The sequence below is a fragment of the Melospiza melodia genome, chromosome 9, assembly GCF_035770615.1.
Source record: "Melospiza melodia melodia isolate bMelMel2 chromosome 9, bMelMel2.pri, whole genome shotgun sequence".
NCBI lineage: Eukaryota > Metazoa > Chordata > Aves > Passeriformes > Passerellidae > Melospiza > Melospiza melodia.
Genome location: NC_086202.1, coordinates 14,324,895 through 14,338,620, shown reverse-complemented (window position 1 = coordinate 14,338,620; position 13,726 = coordinate 14,324,895). Strand labels below are relative to the sequence as shown.

At 62.1% G+C, this 13,726-nt stretch overlaps 3 protein-coding genes across 4 annotated transcripts; 2 read left to right on the top strand and 1 right to left on the bottom strand.

Moving 5' to 3' along the window:
- The first annotated feature begins 171 nt into the window (after positions 1–171).
- On the top strand, positions 172–1,844 carry ATP6V0E2 (ATPase H+ transporting V0 subunit e2). Its single transcript, XM_063163429.1, has 4 exons — positions 172–313; positions 396–443; positions 645–789; positions 1,051–1,844. The coding sequence occupies exons 1-3, from the start codon at positions 210–212 to the stop codon at positions 736–738; spliced, it is 246 nt and encodes an 81-aa protein (XP_063019499.1). The 5' UTR covers positions 172–209; the 3' UTR covers positions 739–789; positions 1,051–1,844.
- Positions 1,845–2,498: 654 nt separating this feature from the next.
- Positions 2,499–7,387, bottom strand: ENTPD7 (ectonucleoside triphosphate diphosphohydrolase 7). Its single transcript, XM_063162895.1, has 12 exons — positions 7,380–7,387; positions 7,130–7,297; positions 6,843–7,048; positions 6,616–6,766; positions 6,143–6,246; positions 6,013–6,069; positions 5,585–5,733; positions 5,343–5,509; positions 4,253–4,577; positions 4,086–4,171; positions 3,805–3,966; positions 2,499–3,672 (listed from the first exon to the last, which is right to left on the bottom strand). The coding sequence occupies exons 1-12, from the start codon at positions 7,385–7,387 to the stop codon at positions 3,444–3,446; spliced, it is 1,812 nt and encodes a 603-aa protein (XP_063018965.1). The 3' UTR covers positions 2,499–3,443.
- Positions 7,388–8,112: 725 nt separating this feature from the next.
- On the top strand, positions 8,113–12,560 carry SLC25A28 (solute carrier family 25 member 28). 2 transcript variants are annotated; one of them, XM_063163428.1, is made up of 4 exons: positions 8,113–8,433; positions 8,540–8,768; positions 9,525–9,581; positions 10,941–12,560. In XM_063163428.1, exons 1-4 carry the CDS (start codon positions 8,128–8,130, stop codon positions 11,456–11,458), a joined length of 1,110 nt encoding a protein of 369 aa, XP_063019498.1. In that variant the 5' UTR covers positions 8,113–8,127; the 3' UTR covers positions 11,459–12,560. The 2 variants fall into 2 exon arrangements, with proteins under 2 accessions (XP_063019498.1, XP_063019497.1); XM_063163427.1 differs by lacking the exons at positions 8,113–8,433; positions 8,540–8,768 and adding an exon at positions 8,816–9,102.
- Positions 12,561–13,726: the final 1,166 nt, after the last annotated feature.

Below are 13,726 nucleotides of genomic sequence, written 5' to 3'. Positions count from 1 at the left end.
AGGAGTTTGTGAAGCGCCTGTGTCTGCCTGGGTGCTCCTACGCGGAGCGAGCTGCGGAGCCATGCGGGGGCCGAGCGGATCCGGGTCGGGCCGGGCCGAGCGCATCGGCCAATGGGAGGCGCGGGTTGGCGGCGCGGCGCGGCGGTGGGCGGGGCGCGGCGGTGGGCGGGGCGCGGCGGTGGGCGGGCGCAGTCCGGTGCGGAGCGGCCATGACGGCGCACAGCTTCGCGCTGCCGCTCGTCCTCTTCTCCGCCTTCTGGGGCCTCGTGGGCATCGCCGCGCCCTGGTTCGTGCCCAGGGGGCCGAACCGCGGGTGAGTGGGGGCTCCTCGGGGGGTGCCGCGGTCGGGGGTTGTGGAGCTGGGCCTTGCCGTGCTAACGCCGGTGTCTCCGCAGGGTGATCATCACGATGCTGGTCACCACGGCCGTGTGCTGCTACCTGTTGTGAGTACCGCGGGCCGGGCCCGGGACCCTTTCCCCACCTCCCCTGCCTTCACCGAGATCGGTGGCTGCTGCCCAGCATCCTCCATGGATGGAGGCTGGTCCCCGGGCTGCGGCCCGCCTCCCTCCCGGGCCCATCGCTCCCGGGGCAGTGGCCGCTCCTGGTCCTGCCGGGGGCTGACGGCGGGTTGCGTCCCTTTGCAGCTGGCTCATCGCCATCCTGGCCCAGGCCAACCCCCTGTTCGGGCCGCAGCTGAAGAACGAGACCATCTGGTACGTGCGCTTCCTCTGGGAGTGAGCATCGCTGGGAGCTGGCACCTCAGCAGAGATCCCCACCAAATCCATCATCGTGAGTGGCCAGGGAGCTGGGATGGCACATGTCCGTGCCTGCCTCCGTTTGTCTAGGGAGGGAGCTGCCGCTCAGCCCTTGCTGGGCTGGGGAAAATGCTTTGGCTTCTGTGCCTTGTGGCTGTGCTGAGCTGGTCCCAGCGTGGGGCTGCTGGCTGTGCGCTGGGCCTGAGCACAACAAGCACCGTAGTTCTCAAATTTGTGGGAGCTCCCTCATGAATGCTGTTTGGTGCTAACTTCTCTTCCTTTCTCCCTCCCCCAGCTCTTGTAGCTGTTCCAGCCTCTCCCCTCCTGTACCAAACAGCCCCCAGAGGTGCTGGACAGAGGCTGGACCCGCTGCCCAAGCACACCTGGAGCACTGCAGCCTGGACCAATGGATGGCTGGGCCCCCAAGCACAGCCGGCAGCATCCCTGGACAAGGGCCTACTGATCCAGTCCTAGGAGCAGCCACGCTACCAGGGAGAGATCCCTTCAGCTGGCCCAGGGCTGCAGTGACTGGGCACCATCCTGTGAGGGATCTGTGTGTGGTGCCAGCCAATCCTGCCCCAGCAGTGCTTGTCCTGCCCTCTTGGTGTGTTCAGCCCTAGCCCCCATGTGAAACCCCTGCTTGTAGCCCAAGCTGCCCCACTAGTTGCCCTGTCCCTGGTCATCACATCCACTGGTTTCTGTCTGCATGAGAACACAGGAGCCATTGCATCCCTGTGGAGTGAGCAGTGCCCTGGGGTGGGGGTGGTCCCTGCTAAGGCAGATTCTGGCTGTGGGTGCAAGAACAAAGGGTTGACCCTGGAGGAGCGTGCAGCATCCCCCTGGGTGTGGAGAGGGAGGTGCTGGCGTCTGCTGGCAGGGATGAAGAGAGGGCTGCCTCCCACCTGAGCAGTGAGGCAGCTGCAGTAGTGTTTAGGTATCTCCACCACAAGATGGGTCCAGGTTGTGAGAAGAGCCAAGCAGGGCACTGTGTTTCAGGTTTCCCCTTATTTATCAGATAATTTATCTGTATTTATTTATTTGTCTGTGTCATTTAACTTGTGTTGTGGAAATAAATCCTTTTTCTAGTAAGTCATGCTGGGGGCTAAGTCACTTGCTGCTTTGAGGCTGAGCAAGTCTTGGCCTTATTCTGATGCCTTTCCTTTTCCCAGCACTGTTCCTGCACCATGAGAACAAGGCCCAGGATCCTCAGCTGTTGAGCAGGAGGTCGGCAGCACAATGATGCATGGAAAGTTTTATCCTTGATGGCACCTGTGTGCTCATGCTGTGAGACCAGGGTCACAGGGAAGGAACTGTGTGTACTGAGAGAGAACTGGGTACTTGCCCAGCCTCTTGCAGCTGTGATGGGACCATTTCCATGGTGCTGGAGCAGCTCAGCAGCCTCTTTGCCAGGCAGCTAAGAGTCAGGTGGGGAATGAGGTAAAAAGCAGAGACCAGCATCTTGGAGGGGCTCTGAGTGGGCAGGATTTTCCTCTTAGCAAGAGGGCAGCAGAGGATGCTGTTTCCAATAATCCCAGCCGTTTGGTTTGGTTCAGAGCTCCCCATGCTGCTACCAGCTCAGGTGAGCTCAGTCCTGCTGGAATCAGAACAACACTGGCAGGAAAGGAGCTCCATCATCCCACAGTGGCAGCAGGAAGCAGCAGCAGAGCTGTGCAGCCACCCTGCCATGCCACCAGCCAGGAGCCATCGCTGCTGGGAGCTGCTCACCAGGAAAGGAGACAGTGCTGGATGGCTCAAGGGGTTTGTTTATTGCTACAGGAATGCGAACAGCTGAGTTCAGTAAAGTGACAAACTTCATCGGACCACCGGTGGGGCTCCAGCCCCAGGGAAGGTTCGTGCCTGTGTGCACAGCTCAGCCCTGGCCTGTCCTAGGGCTGGGAGCTGGGCTGGGCTGAGGGGGCTCTCCCAGGGGCAGGCCCAGCCCACCCTGGTGGAGGAAAGAACCACAGGTCCTGACACTGGTGCCTGGGACAGCACAGGGCAGCTGTGCCCAGGAGGGAATGAATGTGTGAAAGGAGACAGCCCACTTTGGTGGTGCCTCAAGAATCAATCAGTGAGCCCTCAGGGCTCAGTCTGGGATGTTGGGTAGGATTGTCCTCAGAGAGAAGACATAGCAAAGAGCAGGACACCCCTTCAGGAACACTCCAAGAGGGGCCAGGCTAGGCAGAGCAGCCTGATGGAACTAATGGTTTACCTTGCTCCTGCAGTAATTAGCTGGTGTCTGCTGCTCTCTCAGCCCCAGGGTTGTCAGGGCCTGCAGAAGGCCACCACCCCAGGTGATGAACCACAGCAACCTGGTGGCTGAGTCATGGGGTGGCTCAGTACTTCAGGCCAGAGCTCTGGGCTGGCTGCCTCAGTGATAGCGTCCTGTTATCTGAGGGATCTGCCAGGGCTGCAGCCTTGAGCCTGCTGGTGGCAGAGGACTTTGCTCTACACCATGTAGTGAGGCAAAGGCCAGAGGCCAAGGAATGCAAAGATTAGGACTGGGGCAAGGTGGAGAGGAAAGCTCTCGTGTCCATAGCTGCCTCAGCCCAGACTCCGGTACTGACGCAGAGACGATGGAGCGCAGACTTTGAGATGGTCCTTAGGGAGGAGTCCGAGCTCTCGGAGCCCAGGCTGTCAGCCAGTCCTGGTTCTGCTGGTGCAACTGGATGCTGGGCACCTCTGGCATCACGGCACGCTCCCCGGGCCCAGCGGCACCACCACCTTGTCCAGCCAGAGCAGCGTGCGCTGGGCCGAGCGCAGCTGCCGGCGGTGGATGCGGCGCAGCCGCAGGAGGTAGAGCACGATGGCCAGCGCCACGACCAGGATGCAGGCAAAGAACAGATAGTGGTTGTAGACAAAAGAGAGGCGCAGCCAGGAGGGGTGTGCTTGCCGGATGCTCTCCTGACGGAGATCCCTGTGGAGAGGAACGTCAGGACTGGCCACAAGATGCAGTGGGGTACCCCAGGGTCCGTGCAGGGCCCTCACCAGTGCAGGTACTGCTGCTCCTCCCCAGCCACCCTCCCTGTGTGACACCACCTGATGGTACCTGAGCGGCAGAAATCGCGTCTTGTAGAGGATGGCTCCCAGGGTCCACTGCACCTCCCGGTCGTACACCAGCTGGGCCGTGCGCAGGCTGGGATAGTCCACTGGGAACTGGAAGCCCTCGTGAAGGACTTGGTACATCCAGGCTGATTTGAAGCACTGATACCTGCAGACAGAGCACACAGGAGCATCAGCCACACACTAACAGCTGCAGCAGTGCCCTACCCCAGCAAAAGGCCTCCAGGAGGGCCTCCAGCCATGGCACCTCCCAGCCAGCCCATTTACTTCAGCCGGTGCTGGTCAGCGTGCGCCGAGTAGAGGCCACCACGGAAACGCTGGGTCAGCACCTCCCATCGCTGGCTGCAGTATTCCTGGGGAAGAAGTTGGGGTTCAGAGCACAGAAACCGCCCTCACTCCCAGCCCCAGCTGCCCTGGGCTGGGGCAGCACCCACCTGGGCAGCAGAGGTGAAGGTGCGGGCGCTGTACTGGCCCCCCAGGCGCAGCACGTCCTCGGTGCAGTAGAAGAACTCTGAGAAGCCGTAAAACTCGCTGTTGCTGAAGTCGATGGGCGCTTTGTAGGTCTCCACCAGGGAGACATGGCTGCCATTGGACCCTGCCAGGAGGGGCTGCAGCAGCTTTGCACAGGCCTGCCAGTCCCCTCGTCCCCTGATGTACAGGGTTTGGCCACCCCTCACCACTGTGTCCTCCAGCCCCACAGGCAGGCAGGGGTCCAAGAAGGGCATCTTGGGGCTCAGCCCTGTCTGCTGGTTGTGCAGGCTGGAAAACAGTGCAGGAAAAAATGGCAATTGCACAGGGGGTCCTATACCACCTCCCAAAAGCCTAATCTAGCCCTGTCCCACATCCAGATACCCTCTGCACCAGACCAGGCTGTGTCCTCTTGTACCCTGCCACCTGAGCTGGTGCCTGCCCTGCCACCTTCTGCTAAGGCTGAACTCACCAGATCTGTCACACTGGCCTGCAGCTACACGCTCTGAGCGCCTGCAGGGTGCAACAACGCACAGCCCACCCCACCCAGCTCATGGGGATCTGTGCCTCTGCACAGCCCCTGGGGATCTGGAGGCAGGGGCTGCTCCCGGCACAGGAGTACCTGGGCACCAAGCCTCCACCTCTGGCGACAGGTTCATGTAGTGCTCTTGGAAGGAAAGGAGAGACAGGAGACAGGAGAGCTCGAGGTGGGGATGCAATGGAAAGATGTGCTGAGTGAATCGGTGCTGGAGGAGGGGAAGTCAGAGCAGGAAGAGCCAAAAGCCACTAGGAGGGGCCTCCCTGTAGCCTGTCACAAGGAGAGAAGGAGGAAGGCAGGGAGCTGTGGCACTGATAACGCCTGCCAGGCTCGGAGAACAGCAGCAGCCAAGCCCTCTGTGCCAGCCCAGGCACCAGCTGCTGCCAGCGTGGCTGTGGGAGCTGTTATCACCACAGGCAGCTCGTGAGGCAAATCCAAGGGGAGAGCACAGCATGGAGGAACCGGCACCCCATTTCACAAGGCTCTAGTGGGGGCACCACTGGGTGAGGCAGCAATACCGGTTGTGCACATAGGTTTGGTTCAGCACGTGCTCCTCATAGCGCTGCCGGGCAAAATTGCCCCCGAAGCCCAGGAAAGTGTTGACGTAGACGCGGTACATGTGGCCAGTGTGCTGCACGTCACAGCCCAGGTTGAATTCTGCCAGCAAGCTCTTAGCAGCCTCGTCCTGCTGACACAAATGGGTCCATGATCAGCAGCAGTCCAGGGAAGGCAGGAGCTGCTCTCGGGACCAGACACGCACCTGCTGTGGGGAGGAGATGGCCCCGGAGTCGGGCACCTCGTAGGCAATCTGCAGGGAGGCACCTCCCATGTCGAGGATCCCAACTGTTCGTTTCCGAACCAGGGGCTTCCCCTGGTCCCCGAGTGCTACGGTGACCACTGCATCCTCCTCTGCAACCCACAGCAGCATGTCAGCAAGAGGCAGGGCCTGGGGCAGCATCTTCTCCCTTCCACCATCACCCCACAGCTGCCTCAAGGGGCTCCCCCCACAGGCAGACCCCAGGGGCCACCTGCAAGGATCACCTCCCAGGTCTAGGAGAGTTTCACACTTATGACAGGAGTCAGGCACTGCTGCCTACTCCAGAGGTTGATCTTAGCTACAGCAGTGGTACAAAGTCCAGCACGCTCTGCTTAGACCCTCCCAGCTGTTCTACAAGCAGCCAGACTCACCATCCCCATGATCAAACCGTCCCAGGACAAAGTTGATGCCAATCCACGCGTAGACACCTTCACAAGACAGCAAAGGTCATTACAACAATGTACCAAAGAGGAACAAGCAGTGCTTTGTGGCTGCTCCTACCTTCCTGCTTCCCTGAGATCACTTCTGCGTGTGATTTGGAGAAAAGGAAATCAAACTCCAGCGGCACATTTGTCACCAAGTCTTCCAGAATTGCAGCTTGCTGCCTGTGAGGGTGCAGGAGAGGGACAGATGCTGATGCTGGTGGAGACAGCAGGAATCACACCGCACTACAGACCCCGTTCAACCCCACAAGTCCTGCTGCTGCAGCCAGCATGTTTTGGAGATGAAAAATAGACCTATTTGTTTGAAATCCTCAGACAAAAGCATCTCCTCTCAGCTCCCTCCCAGCATGCTCACACCTTCCTTCCACATCCCTTGCCACACTCCCCTACAACGCGCCGTTTCCTTTTCCAATCCCCCCGCAGGACTCTCGATTCTCCCGCAAGCTCCAAGAGAGGCAGCAGTGCTGCTCCTCCCGGGGCTGAGCGGTGCCAGCGCACCCCCGGCTCTCCTGACCGGGGCGGCGAACTCACCGCTCGGGCAGCAGCCGCATGCCGGCCGTGCACAGGATGTACAGCGGCGTCTCCTTGTGCTTCCGCGGCGGGACGTGCGCGGCCGCGAAGCGCAGCAGCGGCCGCAGGTACGGCGTGGCCTGCTCGGGGGCTGCCGCGGTCACCGAGATGCCTGGCGGGGAAGGCGTCGTGAGCCAGCCCGCCCCGTCCGTGCCGGGGGCTCGGGGCCGGAGCGGGGCAGCACGCACCGGGTTTAATTTTCTTGACGACGGGGCGGCTGCTGCGGTCCCTCATCTGCCGGATGTCCAGCAGGTCGTGCGGGTTCCCGTTGTGCGGGGGCCAGAAGTAAACGAAAACGCGGGACCCGCTGCTCCCGCAGTCCACCACCACCCCGTAATTAAGGGACGAGTCCTCGGTGTCCGTGGCCGTCAGCTCCTCCGCCCGCGCCAGGTACCTGCGGCACGGCGGCTCAGCACCGGCGCCTCAGCACCGGCGGCCGGCCGTGACCCCGCTCCCGGCACCCAGTCCCGCTCACCTGTCGTCCCGCCGGGAGGCGCGGGGCGGCGCGGCCCAGCGGCGGGGCACGGCGGCCGCCAGCAGCAGCAGCAGCCCCAAGAGGAGAGCGAGCCCCAGCACCGCCGGGCGATGCCGTGGCCCTGGGCACGGTCCCACCGAGCGCCACGACAGGCAGAAAACGCCGACTCTGAGGGTAGAGACCACTGCTGAGCACCGGCACCGCGCCGGTCCCGGCCCCGGCGCCGAACCCCCGGCGCGGCCGCACTCACCTGGCCATGTGCGCCCGCTGCCGCCCGCCCGCGCATCGCCGCTGCGGGCACCGCCGCCGGCACCGGCGGACACGTCACCGGCCGCTGCCGCCGCCGCGCCCCGCCGGCGGAGCCCCGCCCCCCGCGCCACGGCGGCCAATCGGCTGCGCCCGCCCTGCTGGAGCCACGCCCACGCTGCCCGACGGCCAATCGTCCTGGGCGGGACGCGCCCCTCTTCGCGCGGGCGGGGGCGGTGCCCGGCGTCGCCCTTGCTCCCGCGTCCGACCTTCGCCGAGAGGCGGCGCGCGCAGGCTGCTGGCCAATCGCGGGCGCCCAAATACACAGCGCGCTCCGACGTCCGGAGTGGCGGACTCGCCCGCCAATGGCGACTCTTCAGTCCCCCGGAGAGGCGGGGCGAGCGGGCCAAAGGTCGCGGGCGCGCCGGCCAATGCGCTGCGCGGTAGGGCGGGGCGCGAAGTTGAGACAGCCAATGGGCTGCGAGGGCCGGCAGGGCAAGCAGTATTGGCGGCCAATGGGCAGCGCGCCCGAACGCGCCAGAGGAAGCGGCCGGCCAGTGGCGGCGCCCGAGCCGCGGCGCCGGCGGCCAATTAGCGCGGTGTGCGTGGGCGGCGCGCGTCTCGTCTAGCCAATGGGCGCGCTTCAGGGGCGGGCGCCTGCCGGCGGCGGCCAATGGGGGCCGGGGAGGGGCGGGCCGGCACAGGGCGCGGCGGGCGCGGGCCGGGGCGGCGGCGGCGGCGGCGGCGGCGCGATGGAGCTGGGGGCGGGAGCGGGGGCGGGCGCGGGCCCCGGCGCGCGGGGCGGCGCGGAGTCGGGCCGCGTCCTGCTGCTGCTGATGGGCGGCGGCGGCGGCGCGGGCCGGGCGCGGCGGGGCGGCGCGGAGACGGAGGTGGCGCCGGGTCCCGGTCCCGGCCCGGGGGGCCCCGAGCCGCGCTCCCCGCCCGCCCCCGACTACGAGGCGCTGCCGCAGGGAGCCGCCGTGTCCACGCACATGCTGGCGGGCGCCGTGGCCGGCGTCATGGAGCACTGCGTGATGTACCCCATCGACTGCGTCAAGGTGCCGGCGGCGCGCGGGCGCGGGGAGGGACGGGGCCGGCGCGTCCCACGGGGAGCCCCGGGCACGGCCTGACGAGCCGCGCGGCCGGGCCCGCCCTGTTTTGCAGACGCGGATGCAGAGCCTGCAGCCGGAGCCCGCCGCTCGCTACCGGAACGTGCTGGAGGCCCTGTGGCGCATCGCCCGCACCGAGGGCGTCTGGCGGCCCATGCGCGGCCTGAACATCACGGCCACCGGCGCCGGGCCGGCGCACGCCCTCTACTTCGCCTGCTACGAAAAGTTAAAAAAGACGCTGAGCGACGTTATCCACGCGGGGGGCAATAGCCATGTGGCCAACGGTACCGGCCCCGGCAGCCCGGGGGGAGCGGGGCGGGAGCGGCGGTGTGGCGGTAGGGCGGTCCCGGCGCGGGTCGGGGTGCCGCGGGTGTCCTAAAGCCCTGTGCTCTCTCCAGCCATGAGCCAGCCGCACGGTGCCGGGCACGGGGACGCGCCGCGCCTGCAGAGCTGCCGCCAGGTAGCTGGCCTGAAGCGGGTCGGTGGCCCTGGCTCGGGAGGATGCTGGTGGACGGGAGCTGCCTGCAGACAAGCTGGGACTGGCCGTGGCCCCGTGGGTCGGCAGTGCCAGAGCTCGCCCCAGGAGCGCCATGTGGTTTCGGAGCCCGTCTCGCCATGGTGCCCGTTGCCCGTCTCCAGGACCCGCCACAGTAGGGGGAGCATGGGGCTGAGGGGAGAGCAGGGCACGTTCCGCCCTTGGCAGGCGTGCAGCAAGTGCCAGCGGGACGTGGGGACACTCACCGTGGGCTGCCAGCTGGTGGCATTGGCCTGTCCCCCCAAGAGTGGGCACAGATGAGTCCCCGGTGACCCCATGGGACATGGCAGCCTGCCACTACCTTCCCCCTCTCTTCCTGTATCTCAGTCTGGGTGGGAACCCCTGAGGACCAGCCTGCCTTTTGGAAGGGAGATGGAGGCTGCCTTCAGATCTCACCTTTTTCATGGGCCTCCTCCTGTGCCTCTGCCAGGGACTTGGGGCTGTGCTGGAGTCCCAGGGTCCCTCACCTTTCCCCCCCTCACATGTGGCACTTCTTGTTTTGCAGGTGCAGCCGGGTGTGTAGCAACGTTGCTCCACGATGCAGCCATGAACCCTGCTGAAGGTAATGATGGTACTGGCCTGCTGGGGAGGGGAGAATCAGGGTCTGCCCGAGCATCTTTGGTCCCCTCTGTAGCACAGAGAGTGCCCTTGTTCTTGCCTGACTGCAGGGGTTCTTTGGGGGCCCGTGGCTCCAGGTAGGGATCCTGGTGGCTGGCTGCTGTGGGCAGGGTGGGTAGAAGAGATTAACTTGGGAGCACAGCAAAGCACGGTTCAGGAGGAGCTGGGAGGCGGGGTATGGGCCTTTCATTCAGGAGTTTGGCCGGGGACTGTAACCTGGAGCAGGAGAGAAGGGAAGAGAGATGTGATTGGCACTGCCAAAGTCATTCTGAGTGTGTGGAAGCTGGGGACTGCTGTATTGAGATCTAGGAAAGAGGTGGTGCAGTCGTGGGCCTGTGTTCAAGAGAATTAAAAGAGTGAGATGTAAAAACTGCTAGAGAAGTTGGGAGAACGGAGATCTTGTGAAATGTCTGGAAGATGCTGATTTTGATGAGCCTGGTATATATGAAAAAGTTAGAGGGAGTTAGTAATTTTACTGAGTCCGTGGAAGTGGTGGGAGAAGGAGAAGCAATGAGGAAAGGCCAGTCATGAAGGTATTTTTCCCTTTTAAAACTGGAGAGCTTGTGACAGTGCAGGCTCCAGCTGATATGGGTGCAGATCCTGCCTTCCCACTGCATGGCAGGGACCTCGAGGAGCAGGCAGCTGCCATACCATTGTCATGCAGCTTCTCTTGTCGTGACTGTAGTAGTTCAGCACGACATCATTTTGAGCTCCTTATGGTCACATTGAGATGGGGGGGGTAGAGCAGTGGCAGGCTGTGCTCTGGACTCCCCTGTCCCACTCTTGGGTGGTTTGGGGTGTTTGGCTCTGAACCTTGCCCAGAGTGGCTGCTAACAGCTCCTGGCTAGTGGGCTCTGCAATGAGCTGTGGTTATTCTGGGCTGCAGTGGGGGTGGAAAGGGAGGGACAGTCTTGTCTAGATCGAGAGCTGTCTGGGAAATAAGAAACTGGATGCCAAGGGGTTCTTCTGACTGACTGCTGGCTCTGCAGCAGTGGATGGGGAAACACTGGTTGCTCGGGAGCAAGGGTGGATCTGGACTGTAAGCAGTGGGATATCAGGATATTCCCTGAGGCTGTGGCATGTGAGTGGTGATGTGTGTGTGGCAGTGATGCCTCAGCAGATTTAAACAGCTGCTGTCCTGTCTGGAGACACGTGGGCACCGGTGGTTCGAGTTGTCTCTCTTCAGCTCTTAGACCAATGTCACCAAACTCCAAGCAGTTGGAGGAAGCCTGGCTTTGTGTTTACCCTTGTTTCTCCTCTCCCCCTCCGTGCCCGGGTGCTGGCTGCCGCTGCCTGTCCCAAGTGGTGAAGCAGAGGATGCAGATGTACAACTCGCCTTACCAGCACGTGATGGACTGTGTGCGGGCCGTGTGGCGCAACGAAGGGGCCGGGGCTTTCTACCGCAGCTACACCACCCAGCTCACCATGAACATCCCCTTCCAAGCCATTCACTTCATGACCTATGAGTTCCTGCAAGAGCAGCTGAACCCCCTCAGACAGTACAACCCAGGCTCCCACGTGGTCTCTGGGGCCTGCGCGGGGGCCGTCGCTGCTGCCGCCACGACGCCTTTGGACGTTTGCAAAACGCTGCTCAACACCCAGGAGTCCCTGGCCTTGAGCTCCAACATCAGCGGACACATCACAGGCATGGCCAATGCCTTCAGGACGGTGTACCAGGTGGGCGGTGTGCCCGCCTACTTCAGAGGGGTCCAGGCCAGAGTCATCTTTCAGATGCCCTCCACGGCGATTGCCTGGTCCGTGTACGAGTTCTTCAAATACATCCTCACCAAGCGCCAGGAGGAGCGTCGGGCTGGCAAGTGATGCAGAGCCAAACGCCGCTCCAGACCCGTCTCGCATCCCCTCCTGGTGTGTCTTCTGACCCCTCTCCCCTTTGGTTTGGTTTGTGTTGAAGAGAGGGGGCAGCGAAGCCCTTTGGGGTGTAGCGATGCCGTTTTTGCCTGTGGCTGTGGCAGCCCTGCCCAGGCTGCACAGCTCGCTCTGCTGGGCTCCTCCGAGATGTCCCTGGGAGCTGCAGCCCAGGTCACCTGCCCTGGCACTTTGGTGGAGCTGTGCTCCCGACTTCCCTTAACCACAGCATCTCACGCAAAACTCAGCCCTGCTCAGAGGGAAGGTGAATGTGCTGCCCTGCCCCAGCAGGGCCAAGCTGAGCTCGCAGTCACCGAGGAGGGGGTGGCAGCGGGGTGCTGGGGCTTTGTCTGGCTTTTGGCTGAAGCACAGTGTAAGTCTTGGCCGTTGTCTCGTAGCACGCACATGATGCTGACTGCCCCGTGGTGGTGGTGGTGGTGGTGGTGGGCGAGGGGAGGATGGCACTTGAGGAGGGAGCCTGTAGGTTTGTTCTTGTTCCTGCTCTTGACACCTCCAATAAAAACAGTTCTGCTCTATCCTCATGTCCCATTCTTACCTCCAGCATGGCCCAGCTGCCAGCACTGTGCCTTTCTGACCGTGCCTGGTGCTGAGCTCTTTTGATGGATGCCAGAGCAGGGGAGGGGAGAGCAGTCTGGGGGTGCTGGTGGGAGAAGGGGGCCTGTCTGGCCCAGTCACCCTGGCAGCATGCAGGGAAGAGGGTGCCCCCATCCCCCCTGGCTCATGGTCCATCACTGAGATTTATGTTCCTTGGCAAAGTAGTCCCACACTGGGGGTCCTCGGGATGCTTCCAAATTGCTCCAAATGGAGATGTTGGCAGGAGGGGTCGTGTGTCAGGAACAGCACAGGAATTTGGTGCTGAGTGAGGCTGGTAGGCTTTGTGCACCTCATATAGGAGATTTGGGGCTTGGCAGAGTTTTGCCCCATAAGTTTGAGTAATTAGACTGGTTTGATGCTTGATGAGCATCTCAAAATTGCTCAGAGTACTAATGTCTTTTCCAATCTAGTGGTAATTAGTAGAATAACTTTTTTTTTAGCATGTTAGTTGTGTTGATACCAGTTTATTTTAGGGTCCCACCCAATTGTGGAGCTGTGAGCTGAGCACTAAAGTATTGCCTCATTGTGCTGACCTGCCCAGAGCAGATCTCTGGGTTTCTTGAGCAAGGTGCTCATGGGTGATGCCTGAATTCTCACAGTGCTTTCAGGTGTGGCACATGTCCCATGGAGGCATGCCCAAAGTAATTCCCTGGAGGAAATGCATTCACAGCTGTGGTGTGTGCTGCCAGTGGGTATCTGGGTCGGATCAGAGCTGCTCCAGAGGATCTGCTGGCCTGATCTGCCCAGAAGACTGCTGGAGTGGGCTGTGGTGAGGTCAGAGGGGATTTCCTGTGGCTGGAAAAGCTGCTGGGAGAGCAAGGAGGATGTGCTGCCCTCAGGGGCTTTGGCTCCACCACGGTTTGATGAAAGGGACTCCTGCACTTCAGGGCTGGGTGCTTGACACCCTGCCCAAGCCCCTGCCCAGCCCTGCATCCACCTTTCCCTTACACATCTCTCTTGCCCTGGTTCCTCGAGGTGGTGAGGGAGGCTGAATGACCACCTGTGGGATTTTTGATGGCTGCCTGACAGGTCTGAGTGTCCCTGGCACAGAGCAGCCACAGCCACTGCTCTGCAGCCTGGGTCTCCCTGGTTGCGTGCTGTGCCCATCCTCTGCTCCCTGGCACGGGCAGCAAGCTCCTGGTCCCTGCTTTTCCTGCACAAGCAGAAGGGTGAGAAACTCCTTAAAGGCACAAAAGCTGCAGGAGGTCAGGAAATTGAAGTTTTCCCACTATTTCAGGAGCTGAGACTTTAAGAAATAGTCTGAGTACTGCAAGTTTGGCAGCCCTGCAGCTGCTCCGCCCAAGAGGGAGAAGCAGAGATGGCTGGGACAGACCAGAGCAGGATTGGGTTGGAGGGCAGGGCATTGGACAGGAGTGAGCAGAGGACGGCTACAATGGGCTTTGCCAGGACAGGTCTGTGCCCAGGAGCTGAAAGCTGTTGGCAGCAGAGCTGCAGCTTTGCCTTTAGCCCTCACCATGCACTGGGGCAATGGCAAACCCCATGGAGGGACAGGCGTAAACAGACTGGGGCTGGGGGAAGATCCACACTGTTAAATCCATCAGCTGCTGGAAGAAGCTCTATAAATGTCAGTGGATGAAGGCATGATTG

Bases quoted from the DNA above. Each gene is read 5' to 3' on its own strand.
- ATP6V0E2 (XM_063163429.1), top strand. From the start codon at position 210: ATGACGGCGCACAGCTTCGCGCTGCCGCTCGTCCTCTTCTCCGCCTTC. The intron at 314-395 runs GTGAGTGGGGGC...GTGTCTCCGCAG, and splicing joins CCCAGGGGGCCGAACCGCGG to GGTGATCATCACGATGCTGG. The intron at 444-644 runs GTGAGTACCGCG...GTCCCTTTGCAG, and splicing joins GCCGTGTGCTGCTACCTGTT to CTGGCTCATCGCCATCCTGG.
- ENTPD7 (XM_063162895.1), bottom strand. The intron at 5,734-6,012 runs GTGAGTCTGGCT...TGTGGGTTGCAG, and splicing joins ACGGTTTGATCATGGGGATG to AGGAGGATGCAGTGGTCACC. The intron at 3,967-4,085 runs GTAAATGGGCTG...CTCTGTCTGCAG, and splicing joins GCTGACCAGCACCGGCTGAA to GTATCAGTGCTTCAAATCAG.
- SLC25A28 (XM_063163428.1), top strand. From the start codon at position 8,128: ATGGAGCTGGGGGCGGGAGCGGGGGCGGGCGCGGGCCCCGGCGCGCGG. The intron at 8,434-8,539 runs GTGCCGGCGGCG...CCTGTTTTGCAG, and splicing joins ACCCCATCGACTGCGTCAAG to ACGCGGATGCAGAGCCTGCA. The intron at 8,769-9,524 runs GTACCGGCCCCG...CTTGTTTTGCAG, and splicing joins CAATAGCCATGTGGCCAACG to GTGCAGCCGGGTGTGTAGCA.